Source organism: Bidens hawaiensis, unplaced genomic scaffold (assembly GCF_021521415.1).
Source record: "Bidens hawaiensis isolate Kalapana, Puna unplaced genomic scaffold, B.hawaiensis_p1.1 tig00010900_1, whole genome shotgun sequence".
NCBI classification, from domain to species: domain Eukaryota; kingdom Viridiplantae; phylum Streptophyta; class Magnoliopsida; order Asterales; family Asteraceae; genus Bidens; species Bidens hawaiensis.
The window spans coordinates 180,267-201,226 of record NW_027491843.1 but is presented as its reverse complement, the minus strand read 5'-3'; the positions used below and the strand labels follow the sequence as shown (position 1 = coordinate 201,226).

General features: G+C 35.2%; 2 protein-coding genes across 3 annotated transcripts; both read right to left on the bottom strand.

The window, feature by feature from the left end:
- Nucleotides 1-12,437: 12,437 nt before the first annotated feature.
- On the bottom strand, nucleotides 12,438-15,349 carry LOC143536740 (DNA repair protein recA homolog 3, mitochondrial-like). The gene is made up of 8 exons (XM_077030662.1): nucleotides 15,275-15,349; nucleotides 15,156-15,216; nucleotides 14,111-14,328; nucleotides 13,962-14,049; nucleotides 13,703-13,875; nucleotides 13,420-13,566; nucleotides 13,169-13,300; nucleotides 12,438-13,086 (listed from the first exon to the last, which is right to left on the bottom strand). Exons 1-8 carry the CDS (start codon nucleotides 15,347-15,349, stop codon nucleotides 12,718-12,720), a joined length of 1,263 nt encoding a protein of 420 aa, XP_076886777.1. The 3' UTR covers nucleotides 12,438-12,717.
- Nucleotides 15,350-17,169: 1,820 nt separating this feature from the next.
- Nucleotides 17,170-19,855, bottom strand: LOC143536728 (uncharacterized). Of its 2 annotated transcripts, none has more exons than XM_077030656.1 (5): nucleotides 19,739-19,855; nucleotides 19,126-19,311; nucleotides 18,831-19,025; nucleotides 17,812-18,051; nucleotides 17,170-17,617 (listed from the first exon to the last, which is right to left on the bottom strand). In XM_077030656.1, the coding sequence occupies exons 1-4, from the start codon at nucleotides 19,767-19,769 to the stop codon at nucleotides 17,813-17,815; spliced, it is 651 nt and encodes a 216-aa protein (XP_076886771.1). In that variant the 5' UTR covers nucleotides 19,770-19,855; the 3' UTR covers nucleotides 17,170-17,617; nucleotide 17,812. The 2 variants fall into 2 exon arrangements, with proteins under 2 accessions (XP_076886771.1, XP_076886772.1); XM_077030657.1 differs by having other exon boundaries at nucleotides 17,812-18,048; nucleotides 19,126-19,314; nucleotides 19,739-19,849.
- Nucleotides 19,856-20,960: the final 1,105 nt, after the last annotated feature.

Genomic DNA, 20,960 nt, shown 5'->3' with positions numbered 1-20,960 from the left:
CAGCACAAGCACGTCTAGTTTTTGGCGCCGTTGCCGCGGACACGGTACGTTTCTAAGAACGATCCAAGTTTTAATTTAATCATTGTTTATAATTGTATAAATTTTTAACTTTCAATTTATTTTTACTAATTATTAAACTATATACTTTTAAGGCTAGCCTAACTTTTACCTTTAATTACCATTACCTATACTCTAGATTAATTAACTTATACCTTAGTGTAGTTTTAGAATAGCTTAGACTAACTTTTAGCTTAACTTTAGCCTAACCCTTAGTTTAATTTAAATAGTTTAAATCTTGATTTAACCCCATGTATGTCCTCTACATTCGGACCTGAGCTTGTTTCTCCAATTTCTAAACCGGGACGACTCTTTCGTCGACGAACGCATAAACGGACTGCAGAAACCACCGAAACAATCAAAGACGAGTCAGTAGACGCCACCACATCAGGAGAAAATCAAACCAAAGAAATGATGGCGGCCCAAAACAACGAACCAAACATGAGCCAGTATGCCAAGCCAACTCTCGAAGGCTACGTTAATGGAGTGGCTCCACCCGATATCACTGAACATTTAGAAATCAAATCAAGCACCAATCATATGGTGGAAAATTCAGTTCAATTTCATGGTCTCCTCGACGAAGACCCTCTTTCTCATATATCTCGATTCCTACGAATCTGCGGAACCTTTAAAATACAAAACTGTTCAGAAGATCAAATCAAACTCAAACTCTTCCCTGTCTCTATAAGGGGACAAGCCCTGGAATGGATAGAATCTCTTTCCGCTGGTTCATTCACCACTTGGGACCAGATGGTTGAACAGTTTCTCCTCAAATATTTCCCGACTGATAAAACTGCCAAATACCGAGCCAGCATTACCGGATTCCGGACCGATGATGATGAGTTGTTACACGCAGCATGAGAGAGATACAAAAGTCTTCTGAGAAGATGCCCACATCATGGACTAATCGTACAGTTACAAGTACAAACTTTCTTTGCCGCACAATCCAGTCAAAACAAACAGGTTATCGACCAAATCGCCGGTGGAGACCTGGGATCCAAATCACCTAATGAAGTCCTGGAGAAGGCATCAAAGAAAAGTTTCGCTTACAACCCACCAAGATCTACACCAACCCATAAAGGAATACACCACGTCGATTCCAACACTCTTGTCACCACACAGCTCGAAGCCCTTTCTAAGAAATTCGAACAACTTCAAGCCGAATTATTAAAAACCAAGATCACCTGTGACACTTGTGGAGGAACTCATAAGACAAGTGACTGCAAACAAGTCATTATGGCTATGGAAGAAGTCGACTTCATCGCTCGACAGAACAACGCTTTCAGCAATAACTACAATCCAGGATGGAGAAACCACCCGAATTTCAGTTGGAAAGACGGAGGTAACACTCAACCCCTAACCGGATTCGAAAAAATAACCATGTACTATACCAAACTAAACCACATGTTTCACATAATCATCAAGTAGAACAAATCTTCTTCATAGATTATAGATGGTAATAAGAGTTTAGCTCATAGTTTGCATTGTTATGAACATAAGAAGAGATGATAACAAACACATGATTAAACTTAGAACAATCTAACCAAATGTGGATGAGTATCCTCTCTTGATGATGGATTATGATGGTGTTGATGAAGATGGATGATGATGATTACATACAAGCCTTCAAACTCCTTACGAGATCTTCAATATGAGTGTTAGTAGGTGTTTTTATAAGTGAAAACTGTTTATAATTCTTCTTCAAGCACACTTCTCAAATGCCGCAAGAACCACTATTTATAGGTTGTTTGAAAGCACGGCACCGTGGTTTTGCTTCTGTTCCAGCATTTCAAGAATTTTTGTTAAATTTTAACTAATTTGGATATAACTTGCAGATGGCCGAGTATGGGGACGATGTACACGCATACCTAGTCTTCACAGAATGCACTGAAAGGGATCAAAGAGCCCAGACTCGAATGACCTACCTTTACCGACGCCTTCCAGAACCGAACTTTTATGCTGGCAAGGATACACTAATTCAAGTTAATCAGTGGAACAGGTACAAGACTATTGTGAAAGGACCATGGCGACGGGTTTTTAGTCAAAAAAGGAAAGCTATTACCGAGTTAACAAAGGAATTTTTAGCCTCTTTCTCTTTTAATCCGAAAAACTTGGACATGTGGGATGATGAAGCAGTTGAGTTCGGGTGTGGGGGTGAGTGGTACACAACATCAATGACCCAGTTGGGTATTGATTTGGGAATTTATACAAGTGATGAAACAGACAGCCCTATCTGGTACACAGCCGCAACAACATTCGCAGATGGAGATGCTGATGAAGACGCAGAGGCTGGAAACGAACGGGTACAAGCATGGGAAATACTAAGCTACGTGGATGAAACCTACATTTCAAGCAGCTCAAAGAGCACGGCATTACGCGACCCACTTATGAGATACATTCACCGCTTGCTTAGCCACACTGTCACTGCTCGTGGTCAAAGTGAAGGGGTTGTAAACTTGAGGGATTTGGTCCCTGTATTGCATGAAGACCGACACAGCGTGCAACACCACTTATTTGTTCTGCAAACTGTTCACAATGAACGCAAATGCAAAGAGCCGAAATACCGCGATTTTTGGTGGACCGTGGACCTATAAGCTGTATAAAGCTTACCATGCAGACAGAGAAGGAACCCATATCCCAGACCCAATTGCTTTTAACCTTGGTTTTTGTATCAGTATGCAGATGGCCCAGCAGATCGACAGAGACCCGAAAGTGTGGAGATTTCATGACGCCTATAACCAGGTTTGGGACCCCGAGGACCCTGCCGACATGATGATCCAGGACGATCCCGAGAGGAGAGGAGGATCACCACCTCCACAGACCCGCCACCACACTTACCACCAGCATGGAGGCTCATCTTCATCAAGGGCCGACCCTAGCTCGTCACACGATAACCGATACTCACTTGAGGGCATATACGGGCTCATTGACCAGTTCCAAGCGAATACTACCGCCTCGTTTGATTGGATCACAGAACAGATGGCTGCCTCCGATGCACAGCGGGCAGCTGAGTATGCAGAAACGAGGCGAGAGATTGATCATCTAGGATATCGCATGGACAGGCAGTGGGGACCGTTTGACCCGGACACGGGCAACTGATGAGCACCGGGAATGGTAGGTCGGGTATGGGCATGGCTCAGCTCTGGTAGTATTTTCATGACATTATTATTATGCTTGTTTAAACATTTTACATTCTGTCGTTTGTTTGTTTGGTTGGTTGGATACTTTTATGGCCGTGGGTGCCAAGACATTCTATTAGGTACTTATTTAGCCCGTTTGGGCAGGGAATGGATAATCCCATACCTAATTTTCAGCAAAATTATGCTTGGTTGTTTGTGTTTGTTTGCAGTTTTACATTTTACTAGTACAAAACAGGAAAACGGACGGAAAACAGGGGACGCTCTGTCGAAATTTCGTTAACCCGTAGGGAAGTACCTCTCCATTTCAACCCACCATATTTAATTAGAATTGTAATTTTTTTTTGTGAATCTTTTCACATTGAGGACAATGTGAGATTCAAGTGTGGGAAGGGTAATTACTTGACCAATTACTTGCTCAACTAATTATAAGATTTTCTAATAAAATTTTTTTATAACAAATAAAGACTATTTTTATAATAAAACCAAAAGAAAATCCAAGAAAATTTTTTTGCAAATAACCAACTAGAAATATATTATAACCAAAAAAGTGAAAAAGTAAAAAAGAAGTTTTGTAATACTGAGAATAAATTTATGCAAAATATGGCGTTTATACCCAATTCCTCCGTTACTGTGAGATAAACCTCATGCCATATAAATATTTTCTTCGGAAGCCTTGAGTGAGTCATATGTTTCGTGTGATTTAGAACGTGTCGCAAATATTCATTTCAAGACCGCACGAAGCGTTGTATAAGGAAGAAGGTAATATCACTACAAACCTCTTAAACCATTCTTCATATCACAAAACCCTAAACCAAAACCTTACCACTTTACCTCTCACAAATCGGTAAAATACAACACTGGTCTTTTGTCGGCAGACCCTAAAGAACTGGAAATGCATTCTTTCGATTTCAATTTCCTTTGCTGCATACATTTTGCAAAACCTAAGTTGCCTCCAAAACTTAAGGAGATAATCTTTCTCTTTAGCAATGAGGTGAGGAAAAAGTGTCTCCAAGGCGAACAAAGGCCACCATTTAGTGGAGTTTCCAAAAGCGCAATGAAAATAAGAGCAAAAATATACGAACGATGTTTAGGTTGCGGAAACTGGTCTCACGAAGGAATATGTAGAAAAAGTCAAACTCAGTCTCAGCATGAATATATATAACTAATGAGGGTGGGGGCTATTAGGCTCAAGCCGAACGATCCATTAGAGTTGGGAGTTATGTTCAGAACATCATTGAGGAAGAACTTATCCACATCCTCGACAAAACCGGTCTTGACAATCTGACCTTAAAAGAGCCACTAGGTTGGTTCTAAAAAAAAATTAAAAAATAAATTAATCAGATATATATATATATATCCGGGAAACAAGGAGCTAAACATCAAAGACATCTCAAGATTCCCAAAAACCAACAGAAGTTGTTTTTACCATTCCCATCATCATTCACCTAAACCCTTGAACCAAAAGACTAAATCCTTACTCAAACCAACCTATATTACCTTCTAATCTATGCAACCCTTCACGAAGGTGGAGAATTGAAATTGTTACAAGCTTATTTTTCACAGGTTGCATTTTGACTAAGAGTATTCACATACATACATCACATGTATGATCAGATATATAAACCGAGTGTGAGTGAACATTGTGAGAACGTGACGTTTTGCATAAACGGAAGTTCATGAAAACAAATCATCCTTTTTATATCACTACATATATTCTTATAATTTAAGGTTGGTTATTTTCTTCCCATTTTCTTGGAAATTTTTGGGGATGTTAAAGTTGTGGTCCTAACTTGCTATTTTTAGAGAATATTTATAACTAACTTGCTTGAGGAAAAGCAAGGTTCAAGTGTGGGGATGTTTGATGTATTTAAAATTATACATCTTTTAACTATCAAATAATCTCTAGAAACTGCAACTTCAATCAAATAATATAGCACGGAAGGCTACTTATCTTAATAAAATGTAATTTCAGGTAAACCCAAGCCTCAAACTAAGAAACAAGCAAAAAGACGAAGAAAAACGAAAGAAAACACAATAAAAACAAGAAACACACCCCCATGCCTCAAGAAACACGCCCCCACGCCTCTGGAAACTATAAAAGACAAAAATCTACAAGAATTGAAACACATTTCAATAAAAGCACGGGGGCGTGCCTCTGAAAAAGCACACCCCCTAGTGATTCATCAAGTACGATTTGACAATATGCAACTGGTACACGTGGACACGGGGCCGTGCTTCTACCTCCTGACAGCCTATAAATAGATGCTCTTGTGGAATTTGAGAAGTGTGCTTGAAGAAGAATTCTAAACGGTTTTCACTTATAAAAACACCCACTAACACTCATATTGAAGATCTTGAAAGGAGTTTGAAGGCTTGGAGGTTATCATCATCATCCATCATCAACACCACCATCATAATCCATCATCAAGAGAGGATACTCATCCACATTTGGTTAGATTGTTCTAAGTTTAATCATGTGTTTGTTATCATCTCTTCTTATGTTCATAACAATGCTCATTATGAGCTAAACTCCTATTACCATCTATTATCTATGAAGAAGCTTTGTTCTACTTGATGATTATGTGAAATATGTGGTTTAGTTTGGTATAGTACATGGTTATTTTGCAATTATCCATTGATGAATAAATGTTTTATCACTTAAATTCAACACATCAAGGTTGATGATTTAAAATCATTCATGGTAATTCATGTTCTTGGAAACTAGAAATGGTAAAAAGAATACTTTGATACTTTATTCAAGATAAAGCATGGATCCTTATATTGTACTTAGAAATGATGAGATATAAGCTATGATCGATAATTCTAAAATAACATTGTTAACACGATTGCTTAAGTTATCGTGCTAGTTAAAGAAATCATATGTCAATGGAATGTGTAAATATAATATAATTAAATCAACCAAGGGGAGGTTGTGTGAGTTAACTACAATCACTCGAAGTTGTTAGGATTGGTATTTGAGAAATCGATGTCAATTCTAATCTTTCTACTATACCAAACTGCTTGTCTACTTAAATTGACATTCTCGGGGTAGTATACTATTATGCATAGGATGGACTTGAATATCTACGGAACCTTTAAAATCCAAAACTGTTCAGAATATCAAATCAAACTCAAACTCTTTCCTTTCTCTCTAAGGGGACAAGCCCTGGAATGGATAGAATCTCTTTCCTCTGGTTCCATCACCATCTGGGACCAGATGGTTGAAAAGTTTATCCTCAAATATTTCCCGACTGATAAAACTGCCAAATACCGAGCTAGCATTACCGGATTCCGGACCGATGATGATGTGTCGTTACACGCAACATGGGAGAGATACAAAAGTCTTCTGAGAAGATGCCCACATCATGGACTAAGCGTATGGTTACAAGTACAAACTTTCTTTGACGCACAATCCAGTCAAAACAAACAGGCCATCGACCAAATCGCCGGTAGAGACCTGGGATCCAAATCACCTAATGAAGCATTTGAAGTCCTGGAGAAGCCAGCAAAGAAGAGTTTCGCTTACAACCCACCAAGATCTACATCAACCCATAAAGGAATACAACACGTCGATTCCAACAATCTTGTCACCGCACAGCTTGAAGCCCTTTTTAAGAAATTCGAACAACTTCAAGCCGAATTATTAAAAACCAAAATCACCTGTGACACCTGTGGAGGAACTCATATGACAAGTGATTGCAAACAAGTCATTATGGCTATGGAAGAAGTCCACTTCATCGCTCGACAGAGCAATGCTTTCAGCAATAATCCAGGATGGAGAAACCACTAGAATTTCAGTTGGAAAGACGGTGGTAACACTCAACCCCTATCCGGATTCAAAAAAAGACCGATGAATCAAACCTTCCAACATAAACCACAATTTCAAGATCAAAGTTCCAGTAGCCAGCAAAATCCAAGCTACTCAAAAATTGAAGAAATGTCAATCCAAATCATGACCAAAACAAATGAAGCAGAAAAGAATGCCGACTCAAGGGCTGTTGATATCAGCGGAGTATTGTTAAAGCATGAAGTAGACCTAAAAAGTCAACAAGCATCACTACGGAATCAAGTTAATCAGTGGAATAGGTACACGAATATTATAAAGACAAAAAAAACTGAAGCACATGTCAAAAAAAGCACAGGGGTGTGCCTCTGAAAGCACACCCCCGTGGTGAGTTAACATGTACGATCTGACAACATGCAACCGGGACACGTGGACACGGGGCCATGCTTCTACCTCCAGACAGCCTATAAATAGAGGCTCTTGTGGCATTTGTGAAGTGTGCTTGAAGAAGAATTCTAATTGGTTTTCACTTATAAAAACACCCACTAACCCTCATATTGAAGATCTTGTAAGGAGTTTGAAGGCTTGGAGGTTATCATCATCAACACCATCATAATCCATCATCAAGAGAGGAGACTGATCCACATTTGGTTAGATTGTTCTAAGTTTAATCATGTGTTTGTTATCATCTCTTCTTATGTTCATAACAATGCTCATTATGAGCTAAACTCCTATTACCATATATTATCTATGAAGAAGCTTTGTTCTACTTGATGATTATGTGAAACACGTGGTTTAGTTTCGGTATAGTACATGGTTATTTTTCAATTATCTATTGATGTAGAAATGTTTTGTCACTTAAATTCAATACATCAAGGTTGATGATTTATAATCATTCATGGTAATTCATGTTCTTGGAAACTAAAAATGGTAAAAAGAATACTTTGATACTTTATTCAAGATAAAACATGGATCCTTATGTTGTACTTAGAAATGATGAGATATAAACTATGATCTATTTATCTAGTTTTGATAATTCTAAAATAACATTGTTAACACGATTGCTTAGGTTATCGTGCTAGTCAAAGAATCATATGTCAATGGAATGCGTAATTATAATCTAATTAAATTAACCAAAGGGAGGTTGTGTGAGTTAACTGCAATCACTTGAAGTTGTTAGGATTGGTATTTTAGAAATCGAAGTCAATCCTAATCTTTCTACTATACCAAACTCCTTGTCAACTATTTACCATTCTCGGGGTAGTATGCTATTAAGCATAGGATGGACTTGAAAATGTGCATACTATTTACCATTATGTCATAGAATATGTTCACTCAAAAATGAGGAACATAGTCTATCATATATTATTAGGACAAGTTTATTAAATGTTTATTTAATAATCACCAGGGAATAATGGAGTGGATTCTTGATGTTCGATGGTAAACCTTTATATAATTGAATTACTCAATTAGAATTTCTCTTCTTGTCACATATTATATATAGATATATATTATAAAAGTGTAAAAATCAACCTCAAAATGATTAAAATCGAAAGCCTTTCGATTAAAGTAAGACGAAGATTTATTATTGGAAACATTTGTGTCCACGAATCGATACTTGGTTCTTACCAATACTATTCTACATATACGATAGGTATGCTTGCCTATGTTGTGTGTGTTTAGTCTTAGTAGAAATCACATTTATAAATTTAAAACACGATCTTATGCAAAAGCTGAATATCCAATCTCTTATATTTTAACCGCAACATCACACGCAGCACAACGCGCATCAGATACCTATTCATATTGTAAAACTTTTAATGCTTACATCATTATTATTTTGTAATTCTTCAGTCTTTCTTGGATAATCAGTTGGGTTTTGATTTTGGAATATATAATGATGTGCATTGTAGTCGCTTGTGGCATTCTTTTAATTTCATGCATGCATTTTACATTATTAAAGAATAATTATATGCAAATTAATTTCCAGCATTTGATGTCAAATATTATGGTCTTACTTCAATCATTGATCTTTTAAGGCTCATGTGGTCTACCAGTTTTTTCGAAATTCTGTTCCCGAGCTCGGGCAATCATGTGTTAAAATCAAGGAGATATTTATTAAAGTGAGTATTTATTATTATTATTATTATTATTATTATTATTATTATTATTATTATTATTTTGTTTCTAAATAGTTTTTTTAAAATAAATGAGTATTTATTTATTAATTTAACCTTTTACAAGTTATTTGTTCAAAACATATTTTCAGAATTTAGGACCTCTTTGTGTCTTTTTTTACATGGGTTTTGTTGATTTTTCAGATTTAGTTTCGATAAAGAACAATTAAAGAATTAGACAATTTTAAGATTTAGTCTCCATAAAAGTTTACTAATAGAAAGTTTTAAAGTTTTATAACGTTTGTTAACTAATACAAAACACTAATGTCTATTACGTGCATCCTATCGGTAGTTTTATTACATTAACAAAAATGTTTCTAATTGTTTATATTATTATTTTTTATCGTTTTTATTTTATTATTACGCTGTGTACTACATGTGTTTTTGTTTTGTTTTTTTTTTTAATTATATATTCTAAATTAACACGTGTATCACACAGGTTCTAACCTAGTATATATATATATATTCAGATGAATATATTTCATTTATGTACCTGAATAGTTGAAAACTGAATAATCACGTTTTAAGGTTTATCAAAAGCAACATGATTAACAGTATTCTAAAGCTAAAGCAAAAGGTTTAAAATGAATAATCCCGCACATGATGTTTTCTCTAAGCACTCACTCCGTTCAGACCTAAAACGACAAACAAAATAAATAAGTATCTTAAGTTTATATCTATAATATGTATATATTTAAAAATTGTTAAAATAAATTCGTGAATTTATTTTGTGAAGCACTATATATTAACGTACAGGCCCCCCTGTATTTTGCAAACCATATATATCTCCGTTTCCAATTAATAATATCAAACAATGGCGGAAATGATGATGATGTGGCAATCCATGTGTGCATGGTTTACCCCCACTGTTGTCTTCTTTGTTACCAACTTCATAATCGCCACCATCTTCATTGCTTCAAACAAACACCATCAACAATATTCACATTCAGATTCAGTGACTCGGAACGATGACGTGGACGAAGAAGTGGATGCGAAGGCTGATGACTTCATCACCAGGTTTAAGCAGCAGCTGAAGTTACAGCGGCTGGAGTCGCTTGTTAGGTACAACGATATGCTGAACCGGAGACGGTAGAAGTGATCGTAAAAGTTGCCGGAGAAGTTGGTTTGTTCATGCCGTTGTTGTTTTTATATTTATTTTTATTTTTATTTGTGGATATAGAATTACAATTTAAAACTTTTCTAATATGATTTGATCGTATTAGATATTATTAAAATAAAAGGTATCCTAAGTTATAAATAGTTAAGTACTCGATCACCGTGACACGAATATTACGTGAAGCATCTAAGAACGTATTATATTTTGCTGTGCTAGTGTGCTATACAACACGACGTCTTAGATGATATATATATATATAATGATACAATTATAAATCAAGTGCGTATATAGATTGGAAAAACGTTAAGTAATATATAAATTTTAATGTTTTATTATCAAGCATATATATACAGTCTTTTTATCAGTTTTAATTAGTTAACGGTTTTTATCAGGCATACAATCTTTTATATTCTCAGATTATATTATATTATCATTTGTAAAGCACAATAATAATAATAATAATAATAATAATAATAATAATAATAATAATAATGGTTGGTCTTTCACAAAAAAAAATGAAAATGAAAAAGTTATTTTATTACTCGTTTTTCTATAAACAAACAGACATAATCAAACCAAGCATGACTTTGATTTTGCACATAGCAACAAAGTCTAGCCATGTGAACTTTGAGGTTTGAACACAATAAAAGGTTGGTTAATATTTAATATTTATTGATGCCCCACGCCACTAAAAGATAAACAGGGGAAAAGAAAATATAAAATAACTTTTTTAATAATATAAAATATTAATTAATTATAATAAAATATTATGAAAGTACAAAAACACATGAATGGGATCTAAACCTGCATCATGCAGCATAATTTAAGCGCTGACGGTGTGCCACGGATTGTATTATTAAAACGTTAATAGTTTATTCTGATATTTTATAATTTAAACGCATACTTTTTACGTTTTTACATTCAGAAAATCTTTAAATTAATGAAACTAATGTAAGTAGAGATGAACGAGATTTTTCATGAATTAGGATATCTAAGAGCTCTTTGCAAAACTTACGAGTTATATGTTCAATATTATAAAACATCATATAATGTGTGGATACATATCGGGTTTGCCCAACTCAATTAGCCGGAGTCTATATTATAGGCCCGAACCCAACCGCACGAATCTTTGTAGAACAAAAGGTCAAAAGCCATAGACGATCTTGTAGTTGAACACTTTGTATGGTAAAAATTGATATGTCAAGTAGTTTTGGATAACAATGAAGTTATGATATCATTGTCGGACATTGAACATTAGCATGCAAGGGATGAAATTCTCAATCATCTTTACCGATGCCGTTAAATATCATCTATGATGAACCGAAAATCATTTTGGCACGAATAGATCCTACAAGGTGACATTTACACACAATGAACAATTAAGGATGCCGTGTCAAATTAAAAATTTGAGATTCCATCACCGAACTCGGTGAATAATGCACTTAAATCATGATTTGATTGAATCTCTTAATTTTCTAACATCTAGACATCATTTAGAATTCTACCCCATGTTATTCTATATATAATCATTACTAGAGTTTCTTCATTATCTTTAATCACAAATCAAACCTAGCAAAAGAAAAAACGTCTCTTAAAACTTAAAAGAGAAAGTGACACAATTCCTAATCAGCTACTAAAATTCCAAGAGAAAAATCAATGATCATTAGTTTACTTTGCGATGTGACTAAAGTTAAAGTAATTACTGCAAAATATGCCGGTGTTGTTTTAATTGAAAGAACATGTCAGTTTTTATGGTATACTGCAATATTTAATAAGTTAAGCTTTCACATGCAAAGTGTCAACGGTATTTAACAAAAATTATCAAATGAAAATATCCTAAGTTGGAAATATTAATGTAACAAACAAGCGTATCCAGTAAATAACAAAAATACAAGACTCACAAATAAAACTTAGTGTAAAATACAGGTGAACAAACCACGTTTGTTTTTGAATAAACCCAAACAGGTCGAATGATCCAACTGAATTCAAGCATATTTTTGTGGTTACACTTTAAATTCAGCTGACAAACAAGCCAGTAGCTTTATATTTTGAGATATACAAGTGGATAAATAAGCTCTCTAAAATTTAACAACCAATTCTATGACCTTCATTTAAATGGTGATGCAAAGCTTTTGTACTTTCAGACTTCTCAAATCACATGATATATTTTACCTACCGCCTTACACTGAAGCATTTTTTCATTCAAAAACTTCGATATTCACGATACATTACACTAATAAAAAAGTAGATACTTACATGCCGGAATTGGATGCATTTTGGCCCAAAAGTTTTCATAAATCAAAAAGCCACCTTCAAAGCATTTTCCCCTTACCCAATAAGATACACCATCCCTCTCTAAATACTAATGCCAAATTTAATCACATTTCGTCTCAAAATTAAGGGAGAACAATCCAATAGAAGGTCAAACTGGTAATTTCCTTTTCAGGCTTCAACTGCAGTTACCTCTTCTTCGGTTGAATCAACGGCAATAATGTCTTCAGTATCCGTTGCCTCATCAACCTTTTTTGGTTCATCAACAAGCTTTTCCCTTAACTTGGTCTCTAGTTCCTCACGCTCGGTTAGGTTCTCAGCTAAGTAACGTTTTACAGCATCTTTGCCACAAAACTTCTTTTCTCCCATGCTATAATATGCACCTCCCGCTTTCATTATGAATTTGTGTTTTATGCCCAACTCTATAAGCTCAGATTCCCGACATATTCCCTTTCCAAATTCCATTTCAAATTGTGCAGTTTTGTACGGTGGAGCAAGCTTGTTTTTCATTATTTTGACTAAAACTTGACTTCCGAGTGTCTGTAAGACGATAAATAATGTAATGACTAAACAACAAATAAAACACAAAATCTGCAATATTCAAACTCGGTATAAGTGGAACCTCTTCACCCTTCTTCACAAGTCCTATTCTCCTGATATTTAAACGGATCGAAGCATAAAACTTCAAAGCATTTCCACCACATGTGACTTCAGAAGGTGCACCAAATCCAAAAGTAGCTAGCTTTGACCTTACCTGAATAGCATGCAAGAAAAATATTATTAAAGCCCAAAGTTAAGTTAGGAAGATAGCGTATAAAATTAACTCATTAGAGAAAGAAACTTGGATAATACGATAAAGATAATATCTTTGACCTGATTTATGAAGATCAAAATAGTCTGTGACATCGATAATGAATGGCTCAGCTTACGAAGCGCTTGGCTCATAAGTCTTGCTTGCATGGCCATGTGTGCATCGCCCATTTCGCCATCTAATTCACTTTTAGGCACAAGGGCAGCAACCTAACAGTAAATTATAATACAAAAACCATAAGCAAAAAAAAAAACAGAATTTGTTAAGAAAAAACAAATGTAAGGCATTGACTGCTGAATATGTGACCAATGACTGTAACAAATTATTAATAGAAACCTTACTTACACTATCAACAACAACGACATCAACCGAACCGCTTCTGATAATTGTGTCTACAAGACTCAAAGCTTGTTCACCACAATCTGGTTGTGATAAAAGCAAATCACGAGTGTTCACACCTATAGCTTCAGCTAACGATGGATCAAGAGCATGTTCAGCATCAACAAACACACAATAGCCTACAAAAGACATCAGTAATAACATTATCTATTTGTAAAAAAACCATCATTCAAACACATGATTTGACTTCAAAGTAGATACTAACCTCCTTGTTTTTGCGCTTCTGCAATTACATGCAGCGCAAGCGTTGTTTTCCCAGAAGCTTCTGGACCGTATATCTCCACTACACGGCCCTGAAATATAAGTTTTCAGTTGATTATAACACAAATTATATGCAAATATACAACCAAATACCTTTGGAAAGCCGCCAACTCCTAGTGCAATATCTAATGAAAACGATCCTGTAGATACTACTGGGACTTGTCTAGGAGAAGCACATTGACCAAGAAACATGATAGAACCTTTCCCATGAGACGTATTTATTTGATCGATTGCTTGCTTTAGAGCCAGATCTTTTTTAGACATATTCTCTTCACCTGAATCGCTGCCATCAGATTTTGATCTCCTTTTACCTAAAATTTGAACATACTGATAAGCTCATTACCAATTTAACTAAAATGTTTGAAAGACATTATTTATAATACTTAAATAACTAGCACCTAAGTGAAATATTCTGCATTGGCTTAAATTATTTGGTTATATGTAGGAGTCTGAACTGTAAACAAGCCAAGCCACCTGCGAGAGACTCGAAATTGGCTCTAAAAAGCTCAAAACAAACCGAGCATTAAAAATCCCAAGCATGAGTTTCATTTATTGAGCTCGAGCCGGCTTGCAAGCCTAAACAAGCCCATGAATTATATAACTTTTATCAAATTCATATATTACATATTTATTTAATAACCTTTTTAAATACAAAATTATGATAACAATAACTAAATAATCTATATCATGTTATATACCAAATTAAAAACAAAAAATATAAAAAAAGATAATTACAAATACATACAAATTAATTAATAAATAATAAACGAATCGAGCTCGAGCTTCAGAAATCACTTACAATCCAAGCTTGAGATTTAAAAACAAGGCTCGAAACGAGTCGAGCTCGAGCTCGGCTCATTTACACTCCTAGTTAAATGGTCATGTATAGATGAAAACAAGAGTGAGTTTATTGATAGATGAAATATATGAAAACTTTATTATCATATCCATCTTTTAATCATATTATTATTATATACATCATTGTATATCTAAGAACAAGTGCACAGCTTTATATTTGTATGGTAAAGTTAAAACAGAACACCAGTCAGTAGTTGCTCATAAAGATTCAGCACTATAACTTAGAAGTAAAAAATGTAGCAAACAAAATCATTGTCCATCAAGTATATATAATATATACCTTTAGTAGAGAAACTGCTAATCTGAGTTGATGATGATCCCAATAAAGAATTGTTGGAAGCCTGTACACCAATTAAAAGATTTAACCTAATAATTAATATATGCAAAGCCTAAAATTACATGAGAGAAAGAGATGACCTCAAAATAAGATACATAGCGTTTTATAATCGATACGTTTCGAAGTAGCCTCGACATTATCGTATGCTGTTGGATGGATGAACAAAGAGGGGTTTTACATTAACTAACAATAATTACTAGTAATTAGTCTCTTCTTCTTCTTCTTCTTTTAATTGCCCTCTTTTGATTTCTAGGGTTTTGATGTGTACGTTTTCCCTCCTTTTCAACTGTATGGGACACATTTTACACTACCGGGCAACCCTATGTATGTTATGTTTCAATTATTCTTTCAAATGATTTTTTTATTTAACAGTCAACGAATTATCTAAATTCGCTACCGGCTAAATCCATCACACTAAGATATACCTATAAGCAAACATTTGTGTAAAAGCATGACGATGCGGTGAGATAAAACCTGCATATTAATTATTATTCATTCAAATAATATGAAGGGTTAAAATTACAATATATGACAAAGGAGTTGTAATGGGCAACCGTTATCATATGTCATTTTTATGTTTTTTTTTCCAAAATAATCACAAGTACAAGAACTTTTACATACAACAAAAAAATGTAGGAACTTTTGCAAGAAAAAAATGAAAGTATGTTTTTTATGATATTTGTTTAAAATATTATTATAATTTTTTATATAATTACATGCATATAGATCATAGCATAATAATATATAATATATTAGATAATACTATCAAATACATATTAAAAAAGAAATTTTAATTTTCTATATAACGAATCTTTCAAAGTGAAGTATTGATACACGAGGGCTAAAAGAAATTAAAATTGAAAAATAAAATTTTCTAGGCATGTTATTTTGTGTAATCAAGTTATGTTAGGTAGTAAATAGTAGAGGGACTAAAGTATAAATATTCAATAGTGTAGGGTTATGTTTGTAATAGATTAGTATAGATATAGAGAAGTCGTGAATGACAAAGGAATCAATGATTTGAGACTAAAGTTTTCTTCTTCTCTGTACTTCTTCCTCGTTATCGATCACACACTTGATTACCAAATTGATATGTAACATGTTGTGTATCACCTAACCCCGTACACGTCATATACGAGTGAAAAATTTTGAAACTAATTCAATTGGCGTCGGGTTTAGAGGGTACCACCCCATATGATTCGGGTTTCGTGTATGCCTTCAAGCTCAGGCGTTTTTGCAACCCTAAACTTATTGTACATTTACTTGTGTTATTTGTGTGTTATTTGGATGAATCGTTTAATCCAATCCAGTTAAGATTGATGATGTTTAATATTGTAATTGGTTGAGGATGGTGATTAAATTGAGTTTTATGATTGGTTGAAAAATGGTATTTGCTAAAGGGAAAAAAGTTGAATATTTATAAGATTTAAGATTGGTAAAAAAATCAGAAAAATATACTAAAACTAAAACTAGTATTTTACCCGATGCGTTCCGCCAGACAGGTTAGTGAACCTCGGACAGTGGTAAAACCAAAGTGTTATCGGCCCCAAGCATTAGGCCGGTAAGTCGACACAAATTTGGTCGGTTTCGGTAACGTGTGTTATTGTACCGGAATTAAACCAAATATAAAACAAAAAAGGTGGACCAATAGGGTGACGTCAGTCGGTAAAACACAAGCGTTGGTAAAAGCCGATCGTTGTCAATCCCGAAACTAAAAACACAAAAAAATTTGCCGTTCGCTCGTTTTCGTTACATTCGTTGCGATGGCTGAACTAAAGAAACAAAAACAAACTTTATGGACCAGTTTGGTGCCACAGGCCCACAAAGTGGCCCAGTACAGCACTTGCGGCACCAAACTTTCTAGTTAAAAATGACCGGCAAAGTGCACACACAATGCAGACAAGTTAAAAATGGTTAGTTTGGTTCCTTCAACAGAAAAAAATGGTTAGTTTGGTTCCTTCAACAGAAACTAGAAACCTTAAATATGAAACATGAAGCATACACAGAAAAGCATCTATGTTCAATCCAAGAATGCATGCTAAGAACATAACAAAAGCAACTACACTTTATGCCCAAGAAAAGATGTTTAAGCATCCATAAAGCATTAAAAAACACAGAATTACCAGTAATGAAAAGAACATAGTTCAAGAAATGTTGAAGTACAACTGAACCAGAGATACATGCATTCTTACTCCTCATGAATCTGTAGGTCCACTTGAAAGTGATTGCAGTTTTTGAGAGCTAAAAAAATTCATATTCCGGACTGAAGCAAAACTCCGCACTTGTATCAACAGACCGTAATAGCCAATGCCTAACCCTGCGGTATGATCTCTTTGCTTTTAATATCATCTAATCTTGTTCTAGAATTTTGTTTTCCTCTCTTCAAAACTTGGCCTTTTCTTATCCTGTACAATTACTAGGCTTGTAGCTATTAAAGAATGCATGCAATGATAACAGCATCGTTATCTTAAATCTTTGAGAACCATGGAATTTTTCATTCCCATGCATACAGCTTTGAACCATTTTTCAATATAAAAAGAAGAAAAAAAAACAAATTTGCACATTGAGCGTGCTATATAAATCATAACTTTTAACTGACCTCAATCGCGATTGTGAGCTTTCTGTAGCTTTTTACTAATGGAAGCTCGCAATCCATCCTTCTTTGGTGTTTCAGCATCTTTATCAGATTCTTTTTTTGACTGAATCGTGTCAGCAATGGCCTGAATCTCTTCCTTAGCACGATGAAAGATGTTAGGACCTTTAAACTCACTTGCCGGGGTGTCTGGATCAATATCCTCCCCCCTCCCATGAGTCTCCTTACGGTGACTGGGACTGCCTGCTGCCATCAACATTAAGAAAAAATGGTTAATAGAATCTTTGTCTGGAGGTGGCAATCCATAACATATTCTTCTAAAAACGGTTTAATTTGGGCAGAAAGAGTTTACATATTGGTTCATTTTGGTCAACTCAAATTAGACAACGGATCAAGATGGGCCAACTCAAACTATACAGCGGGTCATAACGGGCCATCCTTAATAAAATTTTAATTTGAAACGGTTACAAATGGGTTAAACCTGTTTTGACCCGAGCAATTTGACGTTTTTTAAAAGAATCCTTTTGACCCGAACTCATTTTGGCATGAACTCATCCCACCCGTCACCCAAACCGACCCGAACTGCCCATTTTTCAGGAACAGATGAATCGAGTGAAAACTGTTGAACATTCAATTGGATCAGAAACTACACATAGTAATCGCAGCCCACCTTCTGAACGAATCGGATAGAACTGACCCACGAGGCTTTTAAAAACCACACCAAAAACAATAAGCATTTAACACTTATTTATGCTAGACTCAAACAAAAACCTGCTATGACTGTAATTCCTAACAACTAAGAATATTAAAACTACAAGACAAATATCGCATTTATCTTGAACCATACTAGATAAACATAAAGAATTAAACCTAAAAATTAAACTCATAACTGATAAGACTCATAAATCAAAAACTAAATCAGCTTAAACTCCAAGTAACTCACTTCACATACAAACCGCAATTAGGATTAATTTTAACAAAAACCTTCAATGCATATAATCAAAGAAAACAAGATGATGATGTACCTGCAATTTTACTTTGTTTCTTTGCAGCAGCATGATCAGACTCCCTTTTCGATTGAACTATGTCAACAATGGCCGCAAACTCTTCCTTAGCACGATCAAAGACGTTAGGACCTTTAAATTCGCTGATTGGGGTGTCTATATTGATATCCTCCCCCCTCCCATGAGTTTCCTTACGATGTTTGGGACTGCCCTTATCTGTTGCCATCAACATCAAGAACAAAACGGTTAATAAGATGTTTGACATGCACACATATAATCAAAGAAAACATGACGACGATGTTCGTTTCAGATGTACCTGCAAGTGAACTTTGTTTCTTCGGTGATGCAGCATCTTTATCAGATTCTCTTTTAGACTGAATTATTGCCTCAATCTCTTCCTTAGCGCGATGAAAGATGTTAAGACCTTTAAATTCACCGATCGGGGTGTCAACATCAATATCTTCCCCCCTTCCATGAGTCTCTCTGCGATGACTGGGACTGCCTACTTCCATCAACATAAATGAAATGATGGTTATTATACGCGTATATTATAAAACCAAGAACTTTTTAGTATCAAGTTCATCAATCAGCACAAATCTTGAAATACCCTTGTTTGAAACCTGTTATGGGCTTGGATTCTTACTCGGGCATTTCCACAAACACTTGGTGGGCAACATAGCAAAATTTGGTTAGAAAGTAGAAAACAATTCATAGTTGTTTTAAAAATATACTTGTTTGAATCATGTTATGGGTTCTAATTGATACTTGGGCATTTCCACAAACACTTGGTGGGCACCATAGGCAAAACAGTTGAAAACAATTAACAATTAACGGGTGTCTGAAATGAAAATGATTACCGGGTGTAATTGTGATTTGGAATGTGTTTTTTTCTAAATGAATAAGTAAACCACAATTAGAAAGATGGGTACCTGACGATCGATCAGGTTTCGATTCATCCATTGGAGAATTCGATGATAGAATTGATTCTTGCAGATTGTGGATTAGAGATCCGTCACATCCTTATCCCCAAACAAAATGAATAAAAATAAAAACGAATGAATGAATGTATTGTCGCTTAACACGAAACTATATATCCTTGTTTGTTGTTAATCAATGTTCTCAGAATTCGTTACTTCATAATTCATAAATATTTTATACTAGTAAACGTCCCTAGGCATTCCGGAGCATAAAACGAATCTTGGACGAAAACGTCTAGAAGGTCGGACTCAATATATATATATATAAATTTTCACACATGAGGGGTCGGACTCAATTTTTTGTACGAAAACCGATTTGTAATACTAGGCGGGCGGGGGGGGGGGGGGGGGGTTGATACACATAAACACATGTGTCGGGATGGATATGTTGACAAAATATAGAGTGAATAAAGTATCTTCACATGCTATAACGACTTAGTTTGGAATAAGATTTATATCTAGTTGTATGTAGGAATAAGCATGAAAATGAATCGAATATTAATATGAAGAGGCGTCTAACTGAAAATTGATTTTAAACATAAAATACAATTAAAGTCAAACTTGTAAATGAATTGTATTGATCTTGTAAATAAACCGAATATTGCTTAGTAATGAAAATTAACTATAAACATATAATTAGGCCAACGTAGACATACGGGTTTGGAGTATCGGGCTATCCTTAAGTACCGGTGAAGAAACACGGATCCGATCCTCTGGTATGGGTCCTGGATCCAATGAGTCCACGGGGTAAAGTACGATAATTATTACTAAGATATGAGTGTAACTTCCCAAAGTCCAATGACCAGAACCTGCAAAACAGACACCGTGAGTCTCGTCACAGGAAGAATAAGAGGGGGGTCTTCCTGTAACCACCCTCCGGCGTGAGAATCAGTAACGTTCGTAAATGGAGAAAGTACTGAAGTAAACAGACTAAGTGTAGTCAGAATGCAAGTGCGTGAATGAATACCTCATACCGTTTGACAAGGTATTTATAGCCGAATGATGTAGGAAGATGATTGGGCCAGCTGTCCTCTTCTAGAAGATCTTCGATAACCGCCTGGACACGTGTCCTTTTATGATAGGTTGAGCTATACGCCCCATGTGCATGGGTATAACAACCTGGACACGTGTCGCCCAATGATAAGATGGCTTGCCTCCTGGCCATGTGCACGGT

Excerpts from the sequence above, each read along its gene's own strand:
- LOC143536740 (XM_077030662.1), bottom strand. The coding sequence starts at position 15,349 with ATGTCGAGGCTACTTCGAAACGTATCGATTATAAAACGCTATGTATCT. Across the intron at positions 13,876-13,961 it reads AGAAGCGCAAAAACAAGGAG|GCTATTGTGTGTTTGTTGAT; the intron begins GTTAGTATCTAC and ends TGTCTTTTGTAG. Across the intron at positions 13,087-13,168 it reads TTGTGAAGAAGGGTGAAGAG|ACACTCGGAAGTCAAGTTTT; the intron begins GTTCCACTTATA and ends ATCGTCTTACAG.
- LOC143536728 (XM_077030656.1), bottom strand. The coding sequence starts at position 19,769 with ATGGATGAATCGAAACCTGATCGATCGTCAG. Across the intron at positions 19,312-19,738 it reads GAAACCTGATCGATCGTCAG|GCAGTCCCAGTCATCGCAGA; the intron begins GTACCCATCTTT and ends TGATGGAAGTAG. Across the intron at positions 18,052-18,830 it reads GAAACAAAGTAAAATTGCAG|CAGGCAGTCCCAGTCACCGT; the intron begins GTACATCATCAT and ends TGTTGATGGCAG.